The 27,175-nt window shown below is 44.1% G+C and overlaps 1 protein-coding gene across 1 annotated transcript; it reads right to left on the reverse strand.

Moving 5' to 3' along the window:
• Positions 1-27,076, reverse strand: mettl16 (methyltransferase 16, N6-methyladenosine). Its single transcript, XM_080890068.1, has 10 exons — positions 26,949-27,076; positions 26,594-26,730; positions 15,915-16,102; positions 14,773-14,913; positions 13,488-13,603; positions 13,145-13,287; positions 9,497-9,566; positions 7,931-8,020; positions 2,271-2,444; positions 1-2,176 (listed from the first exon to the last, which is right to left on the reverse strand). Exons 2-10 carry the CDS (start codon positions 26,719-26,721, stop codon positions 1,556-1,558), a joined length of 1,671 nt encoding a protein of 556 aa, XP_080746194.1. The 5' UTR covers positions 26,722-26,730; positions 26,949-27,076; the 3' UTR covers positions 1-1,555.
• Between the last annotated feature and the right edge of the window lie 99 nt (positions 27,077-27,175).

Consider the following 27,175-nt stretch of genomic DNA (forward strand, 5'->3'; position numbering starts at 1 on the left):
TAATTGTGCTGCAGAGAAAATAGCTGCACTATTTAATAGCAGAGACATGTAAATACTTTGCATTACATTTTGAATCCACTACCTTAAAAGAGCTCCAATTTACAGACAGAAATGTCAAAAATGTTACAACTATCCCCGGTCTCCCCTACACTTCCCTCTAACTCTATGGTGATTTTGTCCACCCAAATGTGCTTTTTTACAGTAAAGAGGGAAAGAAAAAGCAATAAATTAAACTATTTTAGTGGCTGGAGGCAGCAAATTAAATGCTGGATTTATAAATAACTTCGAAATGATTAGCTAGTCACTTCAGGTCTTTTTGATTTATTAGGGTAATAACTCCAGTCACACCACCAATATCCAGACTGATTTCTAAGCCTTCAAGGTTTGCAGAAAAAGGAAACGTCATCTTTATGACAGCAACATAAATAACAGTGAGAGAGTTACTGGAAGTTTTTTAAGCATATTAAAAATCTTTAAAGATGTTGTATCAGCGGACCAAAAACAAAAGAACAAAAATGCCAGCTTCTAATGTTGTTGCCCTTTATTCAGCAGATATCACATGACTCATGCGTCGCCGGAGTCAAAGTCCGGCCGTGACCGCAGGACACGTCGTACGAGCAGGAACCGCGTTTCTGCTTATGACAACAGAAAATGTGCACATACGTACACGTGGCCCTGCATATTTTGGGAATGTTTTCCTGTTATTCACTCGATGCTGTTGAGGAAGTCAGCCGGGTACAGCAGAGTAATAATACCAAAGGCTCTCCAGGAAAGACCGAGGGGCTCCAGGAACTTCCTGAATTACACGGTCTGTGGGTCTATTTAAAACAGTTGTGCCAGACTGGAGCGACAGTGAGTCTAAAATACAATCTCTAACAAAGGAACAATTAAAGATCAACGAGTACAACGGATCATAACACACAGGACAAGCTGACGCTGCCCTCTTGTGGATATTTACAGGTACTACATAATTAAAGACAATTCAGTAAAAATGGGAAAGGGAAAGAAATCTGTATAAAAATGTAAATTTATTCCAAATATTTTTGCAATTTATAACACACAATATGCAGTGTTGGGTGATTCCATGAGTATATCAGCTATTGGCAAGGCCAAATGAATCATTGGTTGGAGTGTTCGGAGTAATTTCCCTGAAGATTCCAGCTCAATACAATTAACTTGTAAAGCTCAATTGGTGACTAGCGCTACAAGGTGGTGTCTCCTTACTTTTGTTGCGATAGAGATTCTTGTTATGTATGATGGTTTGTTTGTTGTACGGTTGACATGAAGTATAGTATATTAATAAGTATTTTAATTAAAACAGGTGATTTGGATTTTTTTTTTTTTTTTTTTACAAGCTTGTGTTTTTTCAGCGGGGGGAAAGGAGACTTTTGCCTCTAGAATACAAAATCTTAAAAGTGAATTAAAAGAAACAGCCAATACAGAATTGCCTTTCAGAAGCTATACAAAATAAACTTCCCAACACACAGCCTAACATTAATCATGTCTAAAAAATAAAGCTTTTAATTTTTGAGAAGAAAAGATCTCGACTTGCTGATCAGGACTTTGCGACAGTCTTTAAAAGTGTGTTCTTCAGGTAAGTGCACAGCTGGTTCATCAGGTCTCTGTTCAGACCCTCCACCCAGTGCATCTCGATCACTACGTCACTCTGCTCCTGGATCACGTTCAGCAGACACTTAAACAAGAAGTGTTTGACAGTGCTGGGGCTCACGGGTTGTTTCGAGGGCGGCTCGCTCGCTGCAGCAGGTGTTTCCTTCAGGTCTGCTTCCTGCCCCGTTCCTGTGCAGGTAGAGGACTCCATGTCCACATCCTCGCCTGTTACTTTTTCTGGGGCCTCTTTTTGTTCCCCAGTCATGCTCTCTGTGACTTCTTTACCCAGCTTGTCTGCAGGCGTGCTTTTGCTCTCAGCGTTCTCGTTCTGGCTGCTGCTGTTTTCTGCGGTGGTCAGTTGGTTTTGGGAGGTCAGGCATGTTTCTGGAGCACCTGCGGTCACGGTGGTTTGTGAAGTGGTTCCGGCACAGTGTGGCGCCCTGGGGAGCTCTCGCAGCTGACGTGTCTGTTCACGTCTCTTCTGACGCCCGTGGATCCAGGTGTTCTCCACAGCTGTCAGAAAGAGGCTCTGCTCCTCCTTTTTGCAAGGCACACGTTTGTGCAGCACCTGCAGAGCCGCACACGTGAGACAGTTGGCCAGTGCAGTCAAAACTTCAGTGAAATCTATTATACATAAAACAATGTTCAGTAGTGAAGCTCACCCGCAGCTCACTGAGCGTCTTCTCGACCAGAACGGTGAGGCTGTCCACAGGGCTGCGGCACGTGCAGCCTAAAGCCGAGGCCTTGGCTTGGAGCTCCTTCAGTCCCGCCTCCGGCATTGTGAACGACAGCGGCTTCCGGGCCTTCTCCAGTTTACACTTCTTACTGGGAGGGGACTGAGATCATACAAAGCCAGTCAGACACCGTTAGACAGCAAGCTGTACTGGATATTACTGAGGACAGGGGAACCAGATTTGAGGATACTCAAATCCACACAGTAATAAGTAGGGATGGGTACCGGTATCCGGTGCCATTATGGCACCGGTTCTGACATAAACGGTAGTAACCAGACCGAAAAGCACCACACATTTCGGTGCTTTTTTTTTTTTTTCCTGAGCTGTCATACACTTTGGATTCTAGCCAATCATTTTACCTTTCCAAGGACAGTAGGCGGGCCCACTACGTACGTTCTTTTAGAGCAGAGCTACAGATTAAAAACGCCCAAGGCAAAGCGGTCAAAAGTCTGGCTGTACTTCACAGCAAAAGATGCAAACTCAGCAGCCTGCAACAAGTGCTTTAAGCTGATACTGTGCAAATGAGGTAACACCTCGAATCTGATGAAACGCCTGGCAATGCATAGCGTTTTTTATTTAAAAGCCGAGAAATGCACCGTATTTGATAGCTTGCTGCGAGACCTCACACCATGCACATCTACTGCGGGTGTGGTGCCTGTTATCGGACGCGGAGTTAGCAACATCCCCCAAGAACCCGAAGAGTAGAGTCCTGGCCCCTAGCCCTGCCAGTGTAGCAGAAATGATGACGGATGATGATGCAGCAGCAGCCGTTCTTCTCTGCGTGAGTAGCTTAATGTTGTTCGTGTGTAATTTACGTTGAGTAGGCTAACCACGTTATTAAATTAATGCATGTAAGGTGAACTAGCAAACACCGTTGTAGTTACATGCAGCTGTCTTCTTGTTTGATGGCAGATACTCCCTTCACCCTGGCCAGAAAGCCTAAAACGACCGAAGAAAAAGTGGACAAAATTCATAGGGAAGTGACAAAATTTATAGTCAAAGATCTCCATCCATTTTCAACGGTGGAGTCACCATAAAAAAAAAAAAGACTGCTAAAAATAAAAACATAAGAGGTTTTTGGACAAAGTTTGTGTTCTCCATTCTTTAAGCACCGGCACCGTTTCAAAAGTATCGGATGAAACCTAAACGATACCCATCCCTAGTAATAAGAGACAATGAACTGTATGAGTTCAGAGCACAGCTGCCAGCAGGGGGCAGTGTTTACACAGTGTGAGCTGTTTCAAATCCTTTTGGCAAACTCAGACATCTGTAAAGTCTTCAATCAAGAACGCACTAATAGTAACGCACTTCTTTCTGCAACTACAGGAAAATGTCATTTCATGAATATGCAGACAATAACTGTGTTATAACAGCACTGAGGGGGACATGCAAGGAAATATCATGCAACAGTCTACATCAGGTGTGGAGGAACTCCAGGCCTCGAGGGCCAGTGTCCTCTAGGTTTTAGATGTGTCCTTTATCCAACACAATTGATTTAAATGGCTAAATGACTTCCTCAACATGTTTTGAAGTTCTCCAGAGGCCTGGTAATGAACTAAACATTTGATTCAGGGTGTTGACCCAGGGTGATATCTGAAACCTGCAGGACACCGGCCCTTGAGGTCTGGAGTCACCCACCCCTGGTCTGCATATTGTAGACCAAACTGGATGTCAAAGTTAAGTAGCTCCGTATCACAGTGCGACTTGTAGTCGGCATTAAATTTTAAAAGGATCAACATCTGTGCTGCATTCAGACAGTTGACCTTTAAGGAGGAGGAAAACTGACATTTTACTGGATTGAGTCTTTTTCCTTTGGCCTTCAGAGTAGCTGCACTGTCCTGCTACCAACACTAAAATCTGCTGAACACTTCCTCACATTTTGTACTCTCTCGTCCTTACTCTTTAACCTCTCAGATACAGTTTTTGCTCATTTTAGGCCTAAAACGATCTCGCGGAGAGGGTTGGAGCATTCCCCAGCAGTCGCCCATTAAAAATACTACATAAAATGAATGGCATGAGTAAAATGATGCAGTTATATCTCTGCATCAAAAACAAATCTAAAGAGAAAAAAAATAAATGCAGAGTGCCACAAGAGGGCGCTCAAATCATGCAAGCTGCACCTGAGCCTGCAATAAATCAAACGGAAATTTTTAATTCCCTTTAATGTCAGGCTATAATGGCGATGTAGATCATCACCCAACTGTGTCGGAGTACTGAGGCTCTGCAGCAGTCATACTGCAGCCGACCTGTGATCGCTACACTCACTGCAGGCTGGCTTAAAGCGGGGAGACAGCGGGGGTCTGCGGCAGTAGTGAGGCAGCAGACAGCATGGCCGACTGACCTACAAACAGCTGAGGGAAGGAGCAGAGGGTGACCTTCACTCTGCTGCACTCGCCTGCTGTCAAGTTTCAGTTACTCTCAGAGTCACTGAAGATTTTTATTGTTGCCTGTGAGTGATGTTTCATCATTTACAGTTCCTCAGTGATAATCGCCGAATTTGCTGCACATTCAAGAAGAAGAGCAGAGTTGGTGCTCACTCCCTGTCTCAATCATCTATTGATTTTTAGTTAAAATGACGGTGCTTTTAGATGCATATTTAGAGGAGATGGACACGTGTAATTAATGGGTTGACAATGAGCGCTGCCTTGTCTGGCTGCTGCTTTTATTTCTTATTGTTTGCCTCAGACGTCTCTCCCTCTTTTCTGCACGCTCTGCAGCTCATTGTGCAAGGAAATCAATAAAATCCATCAAGCCAAACCTGTCTGTTCATAACCGAGCATCCTTGACACAGAATCTCGCACACACACGCGCACACACAAACAGACTTACAAATGAAAGAACACAAAACCCACATTTAGAGTTTACATACACACCTCTCAACTGAATCCCATCCTCCTCTGACTCCTCTGCTCTTTCACTCCATTATTAATCCCACTTACCCACTACAACCTCACTGCATGCCCTCTCTCTCTCTCTCTCTCACACACACACGATTTTTAAAATTAGAGTTAAAACCAACAAGAGCTGTTCTCTCCACATATAATGATGTTCAATCATCAATCTTCACCTCCTGAGTCCATGAACACACACACACACACACACACACACACACACACACACACACACACACACACACACACACACACACACACACACACCATAGAGAAACAAACTGCTGCCAGTCTCACCTGCAGGCAAACTGTAAATCATACTCTGATCACCCCCCCCCCCCCCCCCCCCCCTCCTCCCAACCCCCCGATTTCCGTCAGGTCCCCAAACCCCAGCTTGGATTCTGGACTTTCCTGATCCCTCCTCTTCCTGCTGCTACAGGCTTGTATGAGCAACAGTGGGCCTCAGGGCTTAGATAAAGCCTGGCAGTCGTCTCTGTCTACAGGTCCTTTTATTCTGTCGGCCTGTGCTGGATGTGCTTCCTCCTCTTTTGTCTGCATTCAAAAGGTCTTTCTATCTAATGTAGTTTCCTTTCAATTCACTACAACCCCTGCATTTTGTCCTCTCTCTGTAATAAGATTGAATCTAAAAATAACAACAGCTCGTATTATTTCATATGTTGAAAACGGTGTGGATTTGTGTGTACTGGTTGGAAAAAACAAACGAGGGAAGGGTTGTCTATGCGGTCTTTGGTTGTATCGGACTACAGGAGGAAGACAAAACTCAGTGAAAAGCTAAAAAGACTGGGATCAAGCTGACGCTCCAATCAAACAGCCACGGCTAGTTTCCAGAGTCAAAAGGATAAATTATAAAATAACTAAACTGTTTAAAGGGGACTCATTACACTTGATTCCAACTCCATAGTACTCTAATCTAGTAGAGTAGCTTTGCATTATTCACAGATGAAAATAATCCTTTATACTGAGCCTCGGTTCAGCCTTTCAGTTCCATCCTTGGTCTGTTTCTAGTTTTCTCCTGACTGGCTGAACCTCACAAATAGTAGGTCTGAAAAGGGAAGTGGAGCTGCTTTGCTAAAAAGTCAGTGCTATGTTTCTGAGTTGACCATATTAATGATATCTGCAGTCAGTGGCATCACACAGAGAGAGTGTCACTGATGGTGGGGGAGACGGGTGTAGCCATGAAGCTGCAAGGAGTAGAGATAGTAAAAGTAGATGAGTTTGAATACCTGGGATCAACTATTCAGAGCAACAGAGGTGAAGAAGAGTGGGGAGGGTGGAGACAAGTGTCGGAGGTAATTTGTGACAGGAGTAAAAGGGAAGGGTTACAGGATGGCAGTGAGACCTGCTGAGATGTGTGCACAAAAAGACAGGAGGCTGAGCTGAAGACTGACCAGAATGGACAGGAATAGTAATGAATACATCAGAGGGACAGCTTAGGTGGAGCAGTGTGGAGACAAAGTTAGACAAGCATGGTTGAGAGGGTTCGGAGATGTGCAGAGGAGGAATAGTGGATATACTGGACAAAGGATGATGAAAATGGAGGAGGTAAAGACGAAGACCTCAGAGAAGATTCATGGATGTCGGGATTAAGGACATGCACAGGGTTGGTGTGACAGGAGGATGTTAGACAGAGGGTGAGATGGAAGATGATCACAGTGCAGAAGAGGAAGAAGCTCTCACTGACATCATACAGATCCAAGTGTTTAAAAAACATAAACACGTCTCCTATCTTGTTTTTTAGACTGAAGCTATTTCCAAATGAGGGAACCAAATGAAAATGACATGCAAAAACAACAAATAAATAAAATTGACCAAAAATCTATTTCTTCCTGGATTAGAATCCTTAGGAATCCTGAGGTTTCCACTACTTCAATAACTGTACTGCAAACATTTCTGGTTACACCAGACATGAATTAAGTCACCACGGGTAATAATGAGGTTAAGTAGGTCACAGATCATATATGTCACATATGTTTTAGTCTACATTTAACATTAATGCGCTCTCCCATGCTTATATACATAAACCAGATGACCATAGAAAGGTTCATGCAGGCAGAATTGGGCGTTTGACCGTGAACTTCTGCTACGTAACCCCACATGTGCTCGAGGGGCTCTGCCTGTTGATTATTTGGAGCAGTGTGAACGTGGAGGATGGTAGCTGGAGAAAAATTAGGCCAATCATTCTGCTCAACTGCTTTTTTGCTGAAAAACAGAAACAGTCCACCAAACAGCCCTCTGCTTCACCTGCATTTATGTGTTTGATTGACTTCATCAGCACTGCAGCATCATTTCCAGATCTCTCTCTGCAATGCTTTCATGTCTGTTTAACTCCAAATCTCACCCTCTAATCCAGACACGCCTGCGGTACAGTGTGCGCGCACAATTCTGCCCTGGCGACTGTTGCCTGGCTACAGCATGTTAGAAATCACATAAACATCTCCCCAGAGGACGGAGTAAGTGCACATAATGGAACGAGGCTGCAGGGAAAGAGGATCCAGTCTGGAGAGGGACAGAGGTGGTGCATTATTGAGGAGAGGGTTTGGAAACATCCAGCAGCAGAGCAAAATGTGCTCCTCAGAGCTGAGCAGGTAACCTGCTTTTATATGTAATCCTGATCCTGGTAATCCTCTGTTACTGACATTTAACAACAACAACAACAATAAATCTGTACAAACTCACCGGAACAACCACGTCGTCATAGAAACTCCAAGCCAGTGCCCACCGCATGGTCCGCCCCTGGCAAAACTCAGTGTGGGTCACTTTAGGCACCTGAGCAAAAACAGAGAGGAGTCTGGAGTTAACAAGTGCACAGCATGAAAACACTGCAGTACTCTGGCGACCAGGCTGTACCTGAGATCATCAAAACGATAAATTCATAAAGAAAATACACCACAGAAACTGATCACATGTAAAATATTTGTTGGAAAGAGAAAAAGTCCAAGTCACGCAAAATACATCTCTACAAACAAAATTTATGATAGTTAATTTAAACTAAAAATTGAAACTAGATGTGAAAAAAAGAAACATTTTAAAATAAAAATGTTTGTGTACCATCGCTGAATTACACTGAATCGCAGGGAGGAGTAAAATGATTTTAAATGGAATAAAGAGTGCAGGTGTGAAAACACTCTTAGGTGAAAATCTGATGATCATTTATGGCTAAATACAGAAAAATCCAAATATTTTCCTGCAACAGAGGCTTGTCATTTTATATCTACACGTATCCGTCTCACTATCAGTATTCAGTTATTTTATCCAAATAAAATCCTTCCCATAGCACCGATTCAATATTTTGTTTAAAACAAAACCCATCATTATAAAAACATTTGGAGTTTCTGTGCTGATTGGCAGCTGTGACTGATTGGTGTGTGCGGTATCTGCGATCAAAACTAACAATTTAGGAATTTAGTCTTTCTAGAAAGCAGTGACTGAATCTGACAGTGTGATGTTTTGTGATGTGTGACCTTTGGCTTCACGTCTCTGACAGTATGTGAGAACATAAGGAGGATGTGGGAATCCACTGTGTTGCTGTCGGGGTTTTCTCAGAAAATAAGAGGAAGTCACTTATCTTATATGTCAGAGGTCAGACAGCTCTGAGGGTGAGATGAGTTTTTATGAGTCACATTTGCTAAATTAAAAACACAACGAAAACTGAGGACACGCTGGAGAATGACTCAAGTAATTGGTGATGAAAGCATTAGCATATTAACAAGCGCAGGTTTCTTTTTACACACGCTTCAGAATGAAGCCTTCTTCCTGGATGTTAGCCAACGCTGCACTCACTCTGATGAGCAGCGACACCCTGGAGGAGGGTTGAGGGGTGGCAGGTGCGGGGCGGGGGCCGGGCGGTCTGTGAGATTGGCGCGGTACTGCAGGCCCGCAGCAGTCAGGAGTCATGTGCTGGGCTATTAGTCAGGCTAATGACGCTAATGCATGTTAGCTACTGAGAGGCGTGTGATTCAGTCATGCACAGCAAACAGAAATCAGCTCATTCATGGCTCGTTTGTGAGCGTGCTCAGCTGGTGCTGGTGATTGCCTCCTTTAAACATCAATACATAGGAGAAAGGTAGCTTGGGCGACGGGGGTGTGGCAAAGATTGTTTTAACAAGCCCTGCAAGAAGCATCATGTCTCTGCATGAACAAACTGAGATCAAAGCTGTGCCTGCTTTGTAACTCTCACTGATTACCGTGTTTGCGCATGTATTCGTAAATTTCTCTTTGTTCTGGGTCTCGCTGGCTACTCACCCCTTGCTTCCTCAGCTCCTCTTTCAAAGGTGCCAGGCTGCACTTCTTTCCCAACATGCAGCTGTACCACCTGCAGAAAGGAGAATCCATATTAACCAAACTGTGTCTGTTGGAGGTGTTAGTGGCCAACAGCCGGGCGTGAACCCTCGAGCACAGATCAAATGAGGAGAGGGGGAGTGCTCAGGGGAGCGACACAAAGTAAAATACGAGAGGCAGAAAAACATCCTGCAGCAGAGGAAAAACTGCTTTGAAGTCATCCCGTGGTGGACGCCTGATCAATAATCACTGCTGTGTGATAAAGACGTGAGGTTGGACTTGATCAATGAGCAGCAACATCCAGCTGGGGCAGGCGGAGGAAAGAAACACATCGGGGAGTCAGCCTGGAAGGACGGCTGGTCAATTTGACAGAGGTAGTCAAAACATGTGTGTGTGATGTTTTTATTAGGGTTAGGGTCATCATCAGGGTTTCATTTTATCGCCTCAGCTCTTAAAAACTGGAGCAGACTATTGTTCCAAACCAGCAAACTGCCAAAACTTCAGCTTTTATAGAGGCGCTCAGATTTGTGGATGATTACTTTACCAACTGCAGTTGATAATCTGTACCTGGCTGCTACTTAACCTCTTAATTCCTATGGAAGCAGTAAGGAGGTGCCAAGTTATTCACAGGACTGTAAAAACTTCCTACATTTCAACCTGATGCACACCTCACTAGAAATTCAACTTGACGTAGTAATCGACGCAACCCATACAGGTTTTATTACTGGCAATGCTGTCACCCAGTTACGTAGGCTAAATCGTGGGCTCTACAGATTTGTATAAATCAGACATAAGAAATGTTGGAGAAGTCAATCATTTTCTATCTGTAACAGAGCTCGAAAAATTCACCCACTCCTTCATGGACTGCTGCAATGTTCACTGCTTGGTAGGGCTGCACGATTTTGCATAAAATGAGAATCACGATTTTTTTGGCTTAGAATTGAGATCACGATTCTCTCACGATTTTCTTTTCCAGTATAAATATTTATTGCACTTATTAACTGCACATCAACTTCGTAACAGTTGAGACTGAACATAAAAACAATAAATAAACATAAAAACAACAAATGTCTCACGTTTTGTTGTTGCCGCAAAATGTTGTACTGCTTGAAATTCCGTCTCCACCGTTGCTCGACGCTGCGTGTATAGAGCAGGTAGTGCAACAATAGAAAAATAGTTGCGGGACGGCACTGTGTAGCGTTTGTCTAGGGTGTTGATCATTTTCCTAAATCCCTCGTTTTGCACAGTGTTGATGGGAGCCATATCTTTGTCAGGTGATAAGTGATAGCCTCCGTAATTTCTTTGTGCCTGCGGGAGTTCGACGCGTATAGGGAAGCGCTGTATAAGGTTCCCGTTATTGATGTTTGGGTGGTTGACCCGGGACGGATTTTCTCCTGTCACTTTCTTGTCATCCCTGACGTGCTCTCCGTTGTTTTTTCCCTGCTAATTTTAGCATCACACGGCACAGCTTCTGTATCACGTGGTATAAGGCTCCGCCCTTGTCATTTGTTGAGCAGGAAGAGTGAGCGCTTGTTTTCATGCAGAGTACGTCCCGGATCAAAATGCGGTACAATCGTCGTCTTTTTTTTTTCTTTTTTTTTTTTAAATCGTTGTCATTTGGAAATGAAATCGCACATGAGTATGAATCGAGATCGCGATTTTCTAACGATTAATCGTGCAGCCCTACTGCTTGGGTCCCAGCCAAAAGTCCATCTCCTTAAAAAAAAAGCCAGCTCATTAAAAAAAAGTCCCAGGATTTGAATAAAAAGGCCAGTACACTGGCTACCTGTCAGATGTAACATTCAATTCATTTGAAAGTTTTATTAATGACTTTTACAGCCTTACATGGCTCCTATCTACATTACAAACACTAGGACAAACCCTCCCTACAAGCGTTTTTTGCCATGCCTGTGGTGCTATTTTGTTTCCCTCCTGTATTTATTACATGCATTCATCTTATTTGAGAAACCTGTTCAATTTGAAAGCAAAACCTAAAACTGCGAACCTTGGGTTTGACATTTACTTGGAATAGCGTAATGTGGTAGTCACACACAAAAAAATAGAAATTCTGGACACCGTTAAGTTGCGTACGTAGGTTTTGTGACTGGCTCCCCCATTAAGGAGGAGTTCATACAGACATACATAAATACTCTATGATCATTATAGTGAGATACTAGCAATTTGTGAACCATTCAACCATCTCAACATCTTTTAGTCTTACTTTCCTTATTATTATAATAATTATTATTTCATTATAATATAGAAAGCTTTTAATAGACATGTACATAGATGCAGTTTCCTAAAGCTCTGACTTCAACTGTGTCAAACCTGCCTCCTGACTGTAGTTGGCTAAAAAGCTCCTGTAACACCCAAATAAAATTTAATCTGACACATTATTTAACTTGTGACTGACAATCAGTAAGGACACTGACATGTAATCATGTTAAAGAGGCATGAGGACAGCCAGGGCTGAAGGGGTATTGAGGAGCAGCCCGTCAGCCTCAGGTGACACGATGAAATATTTAACAGCTCTAATATTCACAGATGTTCGCCAATTTTGAGCACAGTGGGGAGCAACGCCCAGGAGAGATCCCCGAATGCACCACCAGCAGCCTCTTCGAGAAGAGCGCAGCTGCATCAGCCTCCACTTTCAGTCTTTTCTCTTCTGAAGCACTCGCACGTGATTACAGTCTTATTACCAGAGACGGTAATTTTCATATCAATGGCGTGATGAATTAGGAGCATTACCTCAAATCTAACCGCACTTTTGGATATTTGGCTGAAAGTTAAACTCGCCTTATCTGACAGTAATTACCCTCTGGTGAAAAGAAAGGAAAGAGGAGCAGAGCGGGGCAATGGGGGCGTCTCGAAGGACCAATCGGAAAAGGCTGGCAGTGTTTCCATGGACACCTGGAGGCTCTCGTGTCCCAGCGTGGTTTTGGGAGTGACAGTCGGCTCCGGTTGGTTTGGCCGGAGCCTCAAACCTGCGAAATGAAACCCGGCTCGCTCTGACTTTTAGTGTAACACTGCCACACAAGAGCAACTAGGTGTTAACTTCAGTCCCACTCAAGAGTGCTCATCTTTCCACTCTGCAAACACACACACACACACAGTGCTCCGTGTAGCAGGTGTGACACGTCTAATCAGTTTTAATAGCACCACTCTGCAGCTCCCTCTGCCCGGGTCTCGCTCGGCTGCCTCGGTGACAGCCCCGTAACGAGGGAGGGTAAAGCGAGGGCCGCCTGAGACACCCCCACCCATCTATCCGACCCCTCCACCCTCACCCTCCCAAACACAGCTGTTCCCTGTGGGCTCCCGGATACAGCACAGAGTCAACGTGTGCCAAAATCATTAAAGCAACTGTGGGTGACAGCTCCATCAATGTGCAGCAGCCCATCTGCCCATTTCACCTCTCCGAGTCTCCCCTTCACTGCAGCCATTTAAAGCTCTCCAAGCCTCTCCAGAGCAACTACAAGTGCAGCACTCATCTACATCCACCCGCCAATTTAAATATGTGGCTGTGTTGTAATGACGTTTGTGTTTTTACACACACAAATACGTGTGCAACCTTTAAAAAGAAAAGAAAAGAAGAAAACAGTCCTCTTTCCTCACCTAAGGCGCTTCTTGAGCTGCAGGCTGTCATGAATGATCCTCTTGACAAACTCCAGTTCTCCGCCCTCTGCCATGATCTCCGTCACCCCGCCCGTGTTCACTGAACTGGGAGGAGGTCGGCGTGAGTTTCTGGAGTTTACCCCCTGGAGAGGGCAGCAAGACAGACAGAGATTACAATAAAATCCTATTAGAGCCCTGTTACTAAAACGTAAACACACTGTGTTTGGTGCTGGAGCCTCTCCGGTCAGTATACGAGTGCATTTACTGTCAATGAGTCAGAAACTTCAAGGTCAAAGCAGACAACGCTCCAGAATTTAAACTACTTTTAAACGTGAACTTTTACCTTTGCTTCCAGCTGGTTGGCGAAAAATGGAGGGTTGCACATGCAGAAGTCGTACACCATTTCTGTCTCTTCTTTCAAGGCATCCATCAGTAAAGTCTTCTGAGGAACTTTGACGACTGAGGAAGGTAAAATAAATAAATAAACACTAATGTGAGACAAGTGTGTAAAAGCTGAATAAAATGTATGACTGTCAATACAAAATGGGACCCGAGTCACTGTGTGCTGCACTCCTGTCAGCCACAGATTTGCTGAGCAGAGACAAGTTTAGTCTCAGCTCAGGCTAAATACGACACTCTTCCAGCGAGACGTCCCTGTTTTGTCCGGCTAAGTGTCACAAAAAGACATCCTATTTACTACAACAGGAAACAAAGCATTTTCGAGGCAGGATATCGAGATTTTGGCAGGACTTGCTGAAATATTTACAGCAACAATCAGTGATCAAATTGCACAAAGCAGCCACAGCATTAAAAATAGGACTGGTGAAAATATCTGTTTCCTGCTGGAACACTTTGGGGTGCACGGTCTGCAACCTAAACATTGCTGCAAACCACGTATACCCTTTCATGGCAGTGGCCTCTCCGAGCAGGACATCAGCACACTGCAAAAATTGCTCAGGAACAGCACAAGCAATACAACAAACCTGCTCTCCAAACTCCAGAGGACCCGGTGGAACATCTGTGGGATCTGCCAGAACAAGCCTGCACCATGCAACCTACAGCTTCTTAATTTTTGGCTGGTCAGAGCCGCTATAGCGGCATCATCTACAATCATAAACAATGACCACTAGACGCACAGGAAGCCCCCGAAAAACTACCCACTGGCCCTGCAAACCTCATCATCTAACAAACCAATCTGTCTCCAGGCTGTATCAGACCCACAGGTAGAAGGTGAAATCCAAGATGTTCCGAATTACACATCATTCAAGTCAGACTGGACCTTTGATGATATCTGATGTTTAAACCTTTTCATCACTATCACATGAATTATGACCAGAAAAGTGGGATCAACCTTCATCCAACTGAACATTTGTGCAAAATGGTTTTGTTTTTATTTCCAAAGTCACGCTGACCTGACGTGACCAGTAGCTTGTGGTGGCTAATGGTAGCTGACTTCTTCCTGCTGTCATATTAATCCACTTCTTAGTAATCACAGTATCCTGGAATTCATCCTCAGTGCTGCAGCTCACACATAAAACATCATCTCTGAGACAGTGTATGAGAGTTCCAGCGTAGTAGTATAATATCTAAAGATGAAGTCACCTTCACATTGAGTAGATCAAACGCACCTTTGACCAGGTCGGACAGGTTGTTCTGCTCCACGTTTTTGGTAGCATAGTCAAAGCAGATGTCGTCCACCTCTGTGGCGAGGAAGTACCAGCCGTTCATTGTGGCTCCCAGTAAGGGGTAGATACAGGACGCCCCAGTGCCTGATGAAAACACACACACACACACACACACACACACACACACACACACACACACACACACACACACACACACACACACACACACACACACACACACACACACACACACACACACACACACACACACACGTTACTGGCAGCCTGACAGTGATGTATGTGTTCACAATGATGACTGATCATAGCTGTCACTGAACAATATGATGCGTTTCTAAAGAATTATCTTAGACTTGGTGGACATAATGGTCAATAAATGTCAAATCCAGCAGCTATTATTAAATTATTCCCATCTAACAAGAACCAAAGCCACATAATTCAGTTGAGATGGCCTCGGTTAGAAAAGGAAACACCCAGTGGTGATCCATCAGCAGCAGACAGCTTCAGTGGGCTCACATAAAGGTTCGGGGTCACCAATCAGTGACCTGAGGAACTACAGAGGAGAAGCACACCTGCAGGAAAACACATTTAAAGTCAGACCTTGTTTTCTCTGAGTGACAGAATGAAAAACAAGTAATGACGTGTGACTGGGGATCAGGCTGGCGAGTGCTGGGAAAACTGGGAATGACTGGGCTCATTTGCTGGAAGTGCCAACTGACATTTCAGGTGCTGTGCCGAGCGGCGAGCCACATCAAGAAAAAAAATCAGAGCAGCGGCATTAACATTTAAATCCCCCCCGTCTGTGGTTATTAATGTTTAAAGATGTGCTGCTGGGGTTTGCTGCAGCATTTAAAGGAGAAGCACGTTCATTTTACACAGATGTACAGGTACTGGTGAGAACTGAAACACATATGCATTAGAGTGAAGTCTGACACACTGGGTCAGTGCAGATGACCTTATATTTTGAGTCTGACAGTGAGTGATGGAAGTGCAAATGACCATGTTTGAACTAAGTTAAGTAAGTGACTAAGTAAGCCTGATTTCTCGTCTTATAAACCAATCAAAGCAGCTTAACTAGACTATCACATCACACGTGCGCTGAAGGTGACTGAAACTGGTGGCCGTACCGATGTCAATGCCCCTGCGCGGCTGCTTCTGGCCGTCAATGAGGTCCTCCACCCAGTGGATGTAGTTGAGGCGCAGGGGGACGGTGGGTATGAGTCGCTCCAGAGGGATCTCGATGGCCAAACCAAAGTCCTCCTTTAACAGGGTGCAGGTCAGCGCTCGCACCGCCTCCGGCTCTTTGAAATTCACTCTGAAGAAAATCAGAAATGCGACTAAATGAGTAAAACGTTTCAAACTCAGAGCAGCTGTGGGAATCGGACTTTATCTGACATACGTCATCTGTTGCTAGGTGGTGAAATATGCATCCCTCTACATCGAGAACTCACAAAACGAGCAAGAGACAGACGTTTTAGACACCAGTTAAGTCATGAGTGTGAATAACTGCGAGTCCTGCTGATCACAGTGAGGGTGAAGTCTGATGCGTGGAAGTGTGGCTTTGAACGCGGGTGTGCAGTTCATCAGAAAACTCCTTATTTCAACAAAAATTTTAAAAAGTTCCAACTAGGTCTGAGGGATATATCGTAGTAAGGTTTAAAGGCTTCTTTCTACAGTAGCAGGCGCTGAAAAAAACTCTTCTTTCTCTCCACCTGAGCTCACGGTTTACAGAGTCGTGGATTAAAGAAAACATCAAAGTAAAACATTTGCATTGAGGATTTTTTTTCCTTTTATAGTTGAGTTATTTGATGAATGGTTTTCGTCCTAACGTTACATCCTATCTGCAAAAGCTGTTTCTATTCACCTTCTGTTTGCTAGAAGTACCCAACTAGAAAAAAGCCAAAATGACTTGTTTCAATCAGAGAGGGAATGAGAAGAGCCGTACTGATGCTCCGTATCAGATGAAAGATTATTCTAAACTGTGAATCATGCATGGCTGGTGGAAATTAGCTTAACAGGTCCACCTTTCTGCTCTTCACCTTCATTTAATCCTGAATAAAAGTGGTTAACTGCTCCTCACCGCCCTCTCCTCAGCATTTGGTGAGTACAGCACTTCCAGTGAGTACCAGTGGGAATGGTGACCGAAAATAAAGCCAAGCTTGAAAGAAACTACAATTTTCCTTTAAGGATAATTTCAATTTAGCTTCTTGCTGATCCTCTCATTTCACCGCGTGGCCCATCTGACAGCAATTTACCAAACTGCTCTTAATACAGCACTTCATTAACCTTCAGCTGCTCCGGCCTCCTGCAGCTCCCTGCACTGAACCGCATTACTTCACGTTATACACACGCTCGCGCACGAGAAACAAAAGGCAGATAAGCAGCCCATCAACTCACAATCCCCTGCTGATGACAATGAGTTTCACATTTTCAACACAACTCAGACCTCCCACTTTTTATTCCCAGTTCTCGGTCCCAGTCGTTCGGCTCGCCCGTCTTCTCCTTCTCGCCGTGTTTAATGATTTCAGCTGTCACACAAGCAGGCAGACAAAACGAGTGGGCGAGATAGGTGTAATTAAAGCTTTGCAGAGTTCTTTCGCACCTCGGCAGATGCAATTAGACGCATCCTCGCGATGCGAGCGTCTGGCACCTCGCAGTGTCGGTGTGAGCATATTCCAGCAGAAGAAACGCACCGAGTGATGGTGGAAACGGCTCTGCGGCTTCAAAAGCAGGCAGCCGCTGATTGTGTTTTCATTGTCGCCGTTTTCAGGATTCAATTACACATAAACGGCTGAAATGTTTTGCATTTCAGTTTTGACGTCCTCACATTAAATAAAGAGTCCATCCCAGCCTGGGCTTTTCAGAGGTCAGAGGTCAGGGGGATGACCAGAAAACCTCCGCGTTTAAGTGTGGGTGAAAATCCTGCAAGGTCCTGTGAGTTCTCCGAATGTGCACCGTTTAGTCATCACTAAAGGATTCATTTTAGACTTAAAATACCAGGAGTATGACAGATTTGACAAACCATCATCTTCAGAAAGAGGTACACAGCAGACCTGGACCAAGTCGGGATGTATGCATAAAAATAGGTTCTGCGACTCTGACTTGGACCAAGTGTGGGAGGTCCAGTAGCTCCAACACTGAAGTGCACCACGACAAAACTACATGCTCTGGCTGTGTGCAACTCTTTTATTCCAACTAACTGAACTGACCAACAGAGATGAGAGCAACATAATGTGGCAGTATGGAAGTCTTTTTGACTCCACTGTGTGTGGATGACAAAATAATAACACCATCTATGTTCACTGTGAACCTTCACTTCACATTTCTGTCACTGGCTACATAATCTCCTTTGAAAATGGCAGGAAGTGAAGAAGAGTTCTGTTTTCCAGTAGGTAGTATTAACTGGACTTATGCCTCTTTTCCACTACTACCATCTCGGCTCAACTTCAAAGACAGAATCAAGCTGAGTGGTGTGGGTACCAGTGGAAAAGAAGCAACAGGAGAGCAAGAGCCAATGAGGCAAGAGTCCCAACTTTTGAACTTTATCGTATATTTACTGCTGGTTTAGTGACTGTTATACACAGTGTATATTATTGTACAACTTGTACAGCACTTTGGTCAACTGTGGTCATTTATAGAACCTTTGACTCGACACCATCAAATGTGGCAAAATAGGAACGTGACAAGTCAAAAAAAGAGCGAACCTTGGACAGGCCTTTATTCGATGTGCAGTTCTCCAGGAGTGCGGTCAAATAGGTTAATTTTACTCAGGAAGGCTCCTAACTGAGGGAAGTGACCGAACTATAAGAGCCTTAATAAAAAGCTCTTCACGGGGGCTAAACACTAAGGAAAAGTCCTTCAGTTCATCCTTTATTAGCTCCATTAGCAGAGAACACACAAAACTATCAAAGAGGTGAAGATGCATTTATCATTTCATGGTTTTTAATTTTCACTAACAACTTGTTAACCCACAGCTGAACTATGAACATCACACTGCTCTACTAAAATCAGCTTCCTTTAGGTGCTTCTTTTCCTCCTCGTTTCCTGTCGTTTCTTTGCTGTCAGGGGTCTAATAAAAACAGAAAATGCCACTAAAATATTTCTAAATGCATCTTATTTCACTTCTCACAGAACTCTGCATCTTCATTCAGGTGGCAGCAAAGACAAAAGACCCCTGATGAGGCGCAACGCACCCACACGGCCCCACATCAATCTTAGTCAGTGTCTCTACACCTAATGAACACACAAGGTTAATGGTCCAGTTGTGAACAGCTGTTGACCTCTCACAGAAAGCCAACACCTGCTTCTTCTGAGCTGCAACACAACTGCAGATGACCAACCAGTGAAGAACTCTGCACTTTAAAAACAGCCCCGGCTAATGAGGGTGAAGTGATAAATCAGCATAACGCTCGCACGTTCCCAAAATGAAAGCCGGCTTCTCTCATCTGTCCAGCGCACAGAGATTCTGCCCCCTGTTAATTTCTCCTCTGAGGCATCATTAGATAAGGATCAATATTCAGAGAGGGAGCCAGCCCTCTATTTTTAGCTCTTTATATGTGTGTGTGCAATGCAGACCGATCACTCCCATCAGCAGCACTGCAAATGCCACATCTCCATGGCAACCCCACCTACTGAACAGATGAGGAGAGCACGCAAATCCGGCCACGCTGGAGCAATGGCTGATGCCAGAAGCAGCGTGAGCGTGCCCGCGATTTACAGGTTCACCGTTGCGTGCCTACGCCGTTAACGTGATCGACGGGATGCGACGTGGGACAAATCTGAGCTTAGAAGTTGTGACGAGAAGAGTAGACGACATATAAAAACAGCACCGGGAGGACCGATGAGGAGTCTAGTCGTGTTTTGGTTGCATTTGACTTAACCGAGGCGGAGAGGAGGTGGAGAAAGAAAGACAATTTAAGTGCTGAAGGGCAGTAAAGTTCTTGGCTCAGGTCAAAATGTGGAGGTGAGAAGGCGTTTAGTGCTGAGACAGACAGCAAGCTCCATGATCAGCAATAAAGCACACACACACACACAAACACACACACACAGACACACACACGACCTTCACGGTGCTTCAATCTGAGTGCACTGGGACATATTTTGTGCTGAATTGCAGCAACTTCTCTCACGTCATGAGTTTTAGGGGGGGTTTTTTTGAGTCCTCACAAGAGCAGCAATAAAAGAGTCACAAGAAGCTCACCGTGAATTTAAAGATAACCTGCTTATGAATTTCTCTGAGCGCGTTTTGTTTCATTTTGCAATTCTGCAGATAGTCTGATATGAAACAATGCATGTAACACTTATGTTTAGCAGAGAACATCTAGGGAAAGGTGAGTGGAAGGAAGGAGGGAAGGAAGCCTAACACGCCATTGTTAGAGTTATATACAGTTCTGTAGAGACTGTATATGAAAGATGGATGTACTCCATAAGCCCCCAACCACTGGTTTGAGGACTCAAGTTCAGCACTTAGGCTGGAGCATGAAGTGACCACATTTGGACGACAGAGTGAAGCGCTAACATGGCCATCATGCTCGCCGTTTCCTAACGGAAAAAAAAAAAGACGCCGTACTGTGCTTTGGTGTCGTTATAACCTGACCCCTGAAGATGTGCTGTGGTATCCAGCACCAAGATGTCAGCAACAGATCCTTTAAGTTCTCTAAGTTCCACGGTGGGGCTTCCATGGATCATATTTGCTAGTCCAGCGCATCCTACAGATGCTTAACTGGATCTGGAATTTGGAGGCCAAGTAAACACCTCCCCTTTTTGTTTTAGTGGCAGAATGCATTAGCCTGTTGAAAGAGGCCACAGCTATCAGAGAGTACCGTTTCCATGAAAAGGTGTACATGGTCTGCAATAATGCTTAGATAGGTGGTGCATGTCAACATAACATCCACATGGATGGCAGGACCAAATGTTTCCCAGCAGAGCATTGCCCAAATGATCACCCTGCCTCTGCCGGCTCGCCTGCTTTCCATAGTGCATCCTGATACTAGGTGTTCTCTGCAGCCATGCAGCCCCATATGCAACGAACTGTGAGTCTCTGTGTTCTGACACCTTTCTATCAGGACAAGCATCAACTTTTTTGGCAATTTGAGCTACAGCAGCTCGTCTGTTGGATCGGACTTTGCTCCCCATTTGCATCGCTGAGCCTTGGCCACTCATGGCACTATCACTGGTTCACCATTGTTCCTTCCTTGAGCCACTTTTTAAATAGGTACTGCAGACCGGGAATACTCGACAACAGCTGCAGCTTGGGCTCTGACATGTCCCCAAGCCACAATTTGGCTCTTGTCAAACATGCTCAAATCTTTACGCTTGTCCATTTTTCCTACTTCTAACATCCTCTTTGAGGATGAAATGTTGATGTGCTCCCTAATAAATCGATCATTTCTTACCGAAAAGTGGTTCGTTTCCCTGATCAGACACTAAAATGAGCGGTACAGGTGCAAGATCCATGTAAGGTTACATTTATCAATTTGCAGTGATCAGAGCTGTTAATTATTGGTTCATTTCCAACCCCCATTTCAGGAATCTGTTAAATAATACATCTTTGAACAAAACTGGTGTGAAAATTGAACATTTTTTAAATTAAATCTCACCCGAGCTGCTGAATTTTTAATAACCATTCATGCCTCCTAATCCCACCCTTCTATCTGCCTGATCAGAGCCCCCCCTTCTCCTATCAAAATCTGGAAAAAGGCCCGAAACATTTAAAATATTTTGGGGTTTATCTTCTCCTCGCTTCACTTCCAGTCAATTCCACCAAATTCGTGCTGCCTCTGGTCTGAGCTCTCTTCTCTGCCCGCTGCTATCAGTCCGCTCCACTGACGATCCCTTAATGAGGGGAGGCATATCTCCCCGGAGGATTGAGTGAGTGTCTCCCCAAGATTACCCTCATCCCCCAACTCGGTGCTTAAATACTTAAAAACCCAGAAGATGAATTCATTGAAAAGTACAAAACCGCACTAATCCCTCCGCTGATGGAGCGACAGGCTGACGGGGAGGAAGAACCAAATTCCTGCAGACGGCTAACCAGAAATCCAGAATCTCTCCAGTCGTCACATGTTTCAAGCTGCCTTAAAAACTTGTCAGTGACTCCTACAGAAATTTTAGGTGTCGGGCAGAAAAGAAACAAAATATCAGATTTTTATTTCATTAAAAATAAATAAATAAATAAATAAATACATCACAGGACATCCTTAAGCCTCAACAACATGGCCATGAGGTAAGCCTAAATGACTAAGACACTGTTCACGCGCATCTGTTCACAAAGAAACCCCATCTTCAGCCGTCTCCCATCCACTGCAAGGACTCACCCGACAGTGGGGCACGTGAAACCACCAAGGTCTCACGCATCTGCTCGGCTTTAACCAAAGGCTCGGTTCACCTCCAACGGGCTCTGTCCAGCCAGCAGTGCAAACGCCCTTGAAGTTAAACATTTACTTCTGTATGAAACTTGTGGAAAATATTATTTTAGCCATAATCCTGCAGGCCTAGTTATAACTCCATAATTCTTCTGCTTATATCCCATTAACTGCAATGCCTCATGAACATCAGTGTGCCACAGACGCCCCCTCATTGCAGCTCGTCAGTTTCATGACCAAATACTCTCTTCAGTCCAAATTAACCAATGGCACACGCCAACATGCTAATCTAATGATGTGTGTCCACACGACGCATCATTGACACACTCCATTCGCTGTTTAATAGCACATCTCGTCAAATTTAGACCTTCCTTTCAGTCTGCTTGTGTTTATACCCAACTACTGTATCTAATTATGAATAATTAGATGGCTCTCTCCTTCCAGCCCATCCCTGATTAAGGTTCTGTTGGAGGTTTCTTCCTGTTAAAAGGGAGTTTTTTCTGTGCCACTGTCACCAACAGCTCACTCGTCCGTTCATGAACTATTGGAGGGTTTTCGTGCTAATCTTTACCCTATAACACAAAGCACCTTGAGGCAACTGTTCTTAATCAGTTAAACAGTGTGACTTTCACATATTCTATATTAATATCTGATATTCATGACACCTGAAGTGAAAAACTTCAAGCCTTTCCTTGTTTTCATCAAGATGGTTACTGCTTACAGCTCATAAAAATCAGAAATCCAGCACTGCAAACAATTAGATCATTAATTTAGACTTTGATAAAAAAAATTATTATATAACACAGTTTAAACAGATCTTCTAGCTCTGTGCGCACAACTGCAATCACGAGTAAGACTGCTGACTTGACGAAACTGAGGTAGGATCCGTTGATTCAAGAATATTACGACACTAAACACAATCACCAAGTAGCCACTGATTTTTTTTATAGACCGACTTGTATGATTAAGCCACTAGTTTGCGGTGATTAAGTGGCATCTTATTTTATCAAGCCAAGTGTGTTTAGTGTCAGTTGAGACGATTTAATGCAAGTTTTCTCTCCTCATATTATCTCAGGATGGTGGTGCTTGAGATGAGCCCTCTTTTTCAAAGGCGAGCGGAGGGCCGCCTGTTTTTTAAATTCAAGCGACCAGTTCTTCGTGTGTGTGTGTCCGCTCACATCGGGTCTTGTCACAAAAATCTCACACGTAAGCAGGAGAAGCTGTCGCATCCCCTGATTGTCCAGATATGATTTTCATGCCGAGCGTCAAGCTCGAACACCGCCGCCTCATTGTTTGTCATCTGTCCGTCTGTCAGGGAACCGCAGACTGATAATTAACACCTGTCACACGCGGACATCGAGTCGGGTTTTACAGTGTGCCCACGCACACTCGGTCCGCTACAGACGGCCCACGCCAACATGTTCGCAGCCACAGACAGATGTTCGGACTCACTGCAGTGACACTGCGTCCGCATTCATCTGTGCTACCTGTTTAATGTAAACAAAGGAGAAGTCCAACAATGACTGGCAGCTCTTACACTCGCCGTCACTCAAACGTTAGTCGTGTTTTATTTGATATCTCAACTAAAAAAACAAAACCTATGGTAACATAATTATCTGCTCTAAAGTTTAGTAATCAGCCTCTTAAAAGGGGGAGTAAATTCACTCTTCTCAAAATGAAATTCTTCCAATTAGTGGAGAAACAGGCCGCAAGGCTTTGTAAAAATCCTGTCAAGCAGACACACCTATGGTTTCAATGTGAAAATCCTATATCGCTGCATTCAGAAGATTGATAATGTGCAAGAGTTATCAGTTTTAGTTAACAGCCGTGCTCGTTGTAGTGAAACAATGTGACAGTTGGTGTTAAAACGGTGGCACACAAATAAAATCCCCTCCAACTTATCAACCCAAAAATCTAATAACATTTCCCACAAGTCTACATTTTCACTCCACACGTGCTCTCATAATTAAAAATAAAAGCAGAAGCCCAGACATTTACCTTGATCTGTTTTGCATTCATATTTATTAAATATCAAAAGGTAGCAATTCGCTGGAATTGAGTGCATCACAGCGAGCACTGAAGGGCAAACGCTGGATGGAAACCACAGAACGAAGCGCGCGCACAGCAGAAACGAGACAGGAAAATCAGAGATGGAGAGCTGCAATCATGAGCTCATACTGTTTGACGTCAACACCACCAATCCCACCAGACGTACCCTTCCTTTGTTCTCCAGCCTGCACTTTTTCTAAATTTCTCAGCAGCTCGATCTCACTGAGCAACACACAGACACACACACACACACACAAAATCTGTGCCCAGTTGGAGGAAAACACAGGAAGCTTGCCGGCCTTCTTTGATTGGCACACTAACCTATTTCGAGTTAAATTGTGGGTCTGGTTGAAACCACTCGTACATGCACAGAGGACAGAGTGAAGAGGAAGAAAATTTTTGACGTTGGGCCCATTAATTCGTCCAGGTTTCCTCCTGCTGCTGCCAGAAGCTGAAAGAGCGTTAACCAGCAGAGCGAGTCAGCTGGGTCATGAGAGGAGCTGAATGTGTTCCTCAGGGCTTCAATTAGTGCAAACTAGGTAGGTACCGTACAGCTGTGGTCAGAGGTTCACATTCACTCATCAGCTTGAATGCCGTGGTAACTTGGGGGTTTCAATGATTTCTTTGAATTGAAGCACGTGTCTTTAAAGATTTTACAAAACAAGAGTTTGGTGTACAAGTTTGGATTTATTTGATTTTGTCTAATCCATGCAGGGTTGAAAGGATTCATACAGGCTCAAATATATTCATACATTCCTGTTAATATTTAGTTTAATGTCCCTGACCAAGTTGCACCTTAGCCAGACCCTTTTGGTAGCCATCAACAAGCTGTTGGCGTAATTCTGGCTGGATATTTGACCACGCTTCTTGGTAAAAGAAGTTCATTTAAAATATGCTGGTTTCCCGATTTTTAAGAGTAATCCACAAATGTTCAAAAGGGTTGATGTCGGGACGTTGGGAAGGCCATTAAAGAAGCTTAATGTTAGCCTGCTTTATCCATCCCAAAATCAGTTTGGGATCATTGTCCTGTTGGATCACTGAGCTGTGTCCAAGTTAAGGAGACTTGAGGTTTTCCTCCTCCTTCATTATTCCACTTTGTTTACTATATCAGCACCACCACCAGCAAATCAGCCCGGGAGCATGATGCTACCATCACCGTGCTTCACAGTGCGTACAGGGTTCTCTGATTTACTTCTTTTTTTGTTTATTTATTCACATTTTTTCCTTTTTTAATTGGCTAGTGGAGCAGTGAAGAGGGACAGGAAACAGAGAGGGGAAAGACAAACAGCAAACATGTTGCAAACAGCTCAATCTTTGTCTCGTTTAAAGACCATAAAACTTTTGGCTTGTCCGTGTGCAAGGCTGTAAATTTCATTCAAGCTTGAAGATGTCAATTTCGAGCAGAGACTTCTTTCTTGGTCAGCACCCTCTGACTGTGGACAGCGATGCTGATGTTCCTGCATTTTCCAGTTTATTGCAGTTTGAGCCTTAATGGTTCCTGGGTTGTTCCTGTTCGAACTGATGATCTCGCAGTTGTTTAGAAATGCCTCCAAGAGACATTCCCAGGTTGTTTTTTTAAAAAATATAATTCTTATTAAATAATATATTTGGTAGAATACAGAAGTCACTGTTATAAAACTCGGGGTTTTCCTGCATACGGGTACAGCAGCAGCGGTTTGTCTGTCAGAGGGATCGATTCCCAGCTCCTCTGGTTCAGCAAGATGCATCCATCAGAGTGAATATTAGATAAAGCACCTGAGCACAGATAAAACTGGTGCATGAATGTGTGTGTGAGACTGGGTGAATGACACTTGGCAGTATATAAGTACCAGCCCATATAAAAATCTTCGGTGCCAGCTTAAGCGAAAATCACCAGGACCAGAAATATTTATAGCCCTATGTGGGGTTTAATTTACTCAACATGAAATCTTTTTTTGTTGTTGTTAACAAAGCAGCCAACAATCTTGTTTTGTAAGGTGTTAACTGCACTCGGACCAGTTGGCTTGTTGTAAATCAGGAAATCTCTGAAATAAGGAGGAAAAATGCAAGGAGAGGAGAAATCTCGGGCCACAGACCCAGAGGATGTCTGGGTACGCTGGGAGGGGAGGAAAGGAGAAAGAAAAGGAGAAAGGAAGGCAGCAAGGAGACAACTCACTCTTCAGAGATCAGCCTCAAGATGCAAAGATGCATCACACTGTTTGTTTTCATTTTCCAGTGAGGTGCACAATCTGGAAGTACTGCATGTAAATGTGTGCAATTATGAAAGAAACTAGAGTGGAGATTATTAGTGCCACGGATCTCTCTCTCACTCACTCACTCACACACACACACACACACACACACACACACACACACACACATATACAGAGCGGAGGACAGTCTCAGGTACTTACATAGGTTTTCCCGTGAGGCTTGTGTGCACGTGCTGCTGGAAGTCTGGATATTTGGATGCCAGATAAGCGAAGTCAGGTGGTTTGTCCTTGTAACGGTTCCGAGGATGCATGGACTTATTCAGAGCCATTATTGAGCCCTGATGGTGGACATGAGGTGACATCAACAGTGCTGAACTTTCACTTTTGGATCACTGACATCGGCAGTGTAAACAGCAACACTAAGGCTGCACGAGCGCACACACAGACACGGACACGGACTCACAGCAGTAAAAGTTGATGTTAGACAGAAAAACAAATGTCTGACATTTTTAAAGGAGCACAGACAGACGGGGTTAGCGGAGCTGCCCCTGCTTACCGTCACAGAGCTCAGCCTGTAGCTGCTAATATTTCCTGACCTTCGCTTACTTTTTAAAGCGGAGAAAAACACTACACAGATCACGTTGCACAAACGTTTTCCCACTTTCTGCAGCTCACTTCCTGTACGCACACGTCACATATCCACGTCGCTGCGCGTTGACGTCACCGAAACTGTGTTTAGCTTCGAGCCTCTACCGGTAAAAGTTTTTTTTGTCTGTTTGTGGG

Source organism: Rhamphochromis sp. 'chilingali' (assembly GCF_963969265.1).
Source record: "Rhamphochromis sp. 'chilingali' genome assembly, chromosome: 8".
NCBI lineage: Eukaryota > Metazoa > Chordata > Actinopteri > Cichliformes > Cichlidae > Rhamphochromis > Rhamphochromis sp. 'chilingali'.

What these genes read in the sequence shown, in the direction of transcription:
- mettl16 (XM_080890068.1), bottom strand. Translation starts at nt 26,721, where the DNA reads ATGGCTCTGAATAAGTCCATGCATCCTCGGAACCGTTACAAGGACAAA. An exon ending in AGGAGCTGAGGAAGCAAGGG is followed by an intron (nt 8,021 to 9,496) that starts GTGAGTAGCCAG and finishes GTTTTTGCTCAG; the next exon opens with GTGCCTAAAGTGACCCACAC. An exon ending in AGACGCTCAGTGAGCTGCGG is followed by an intron (nt 2,177 to 2,270) that starts GTGAGCTTCACT and finishes GCGGCTCTGCAG; the next exon opens with GTGCTGCACAAACGTGTGCC.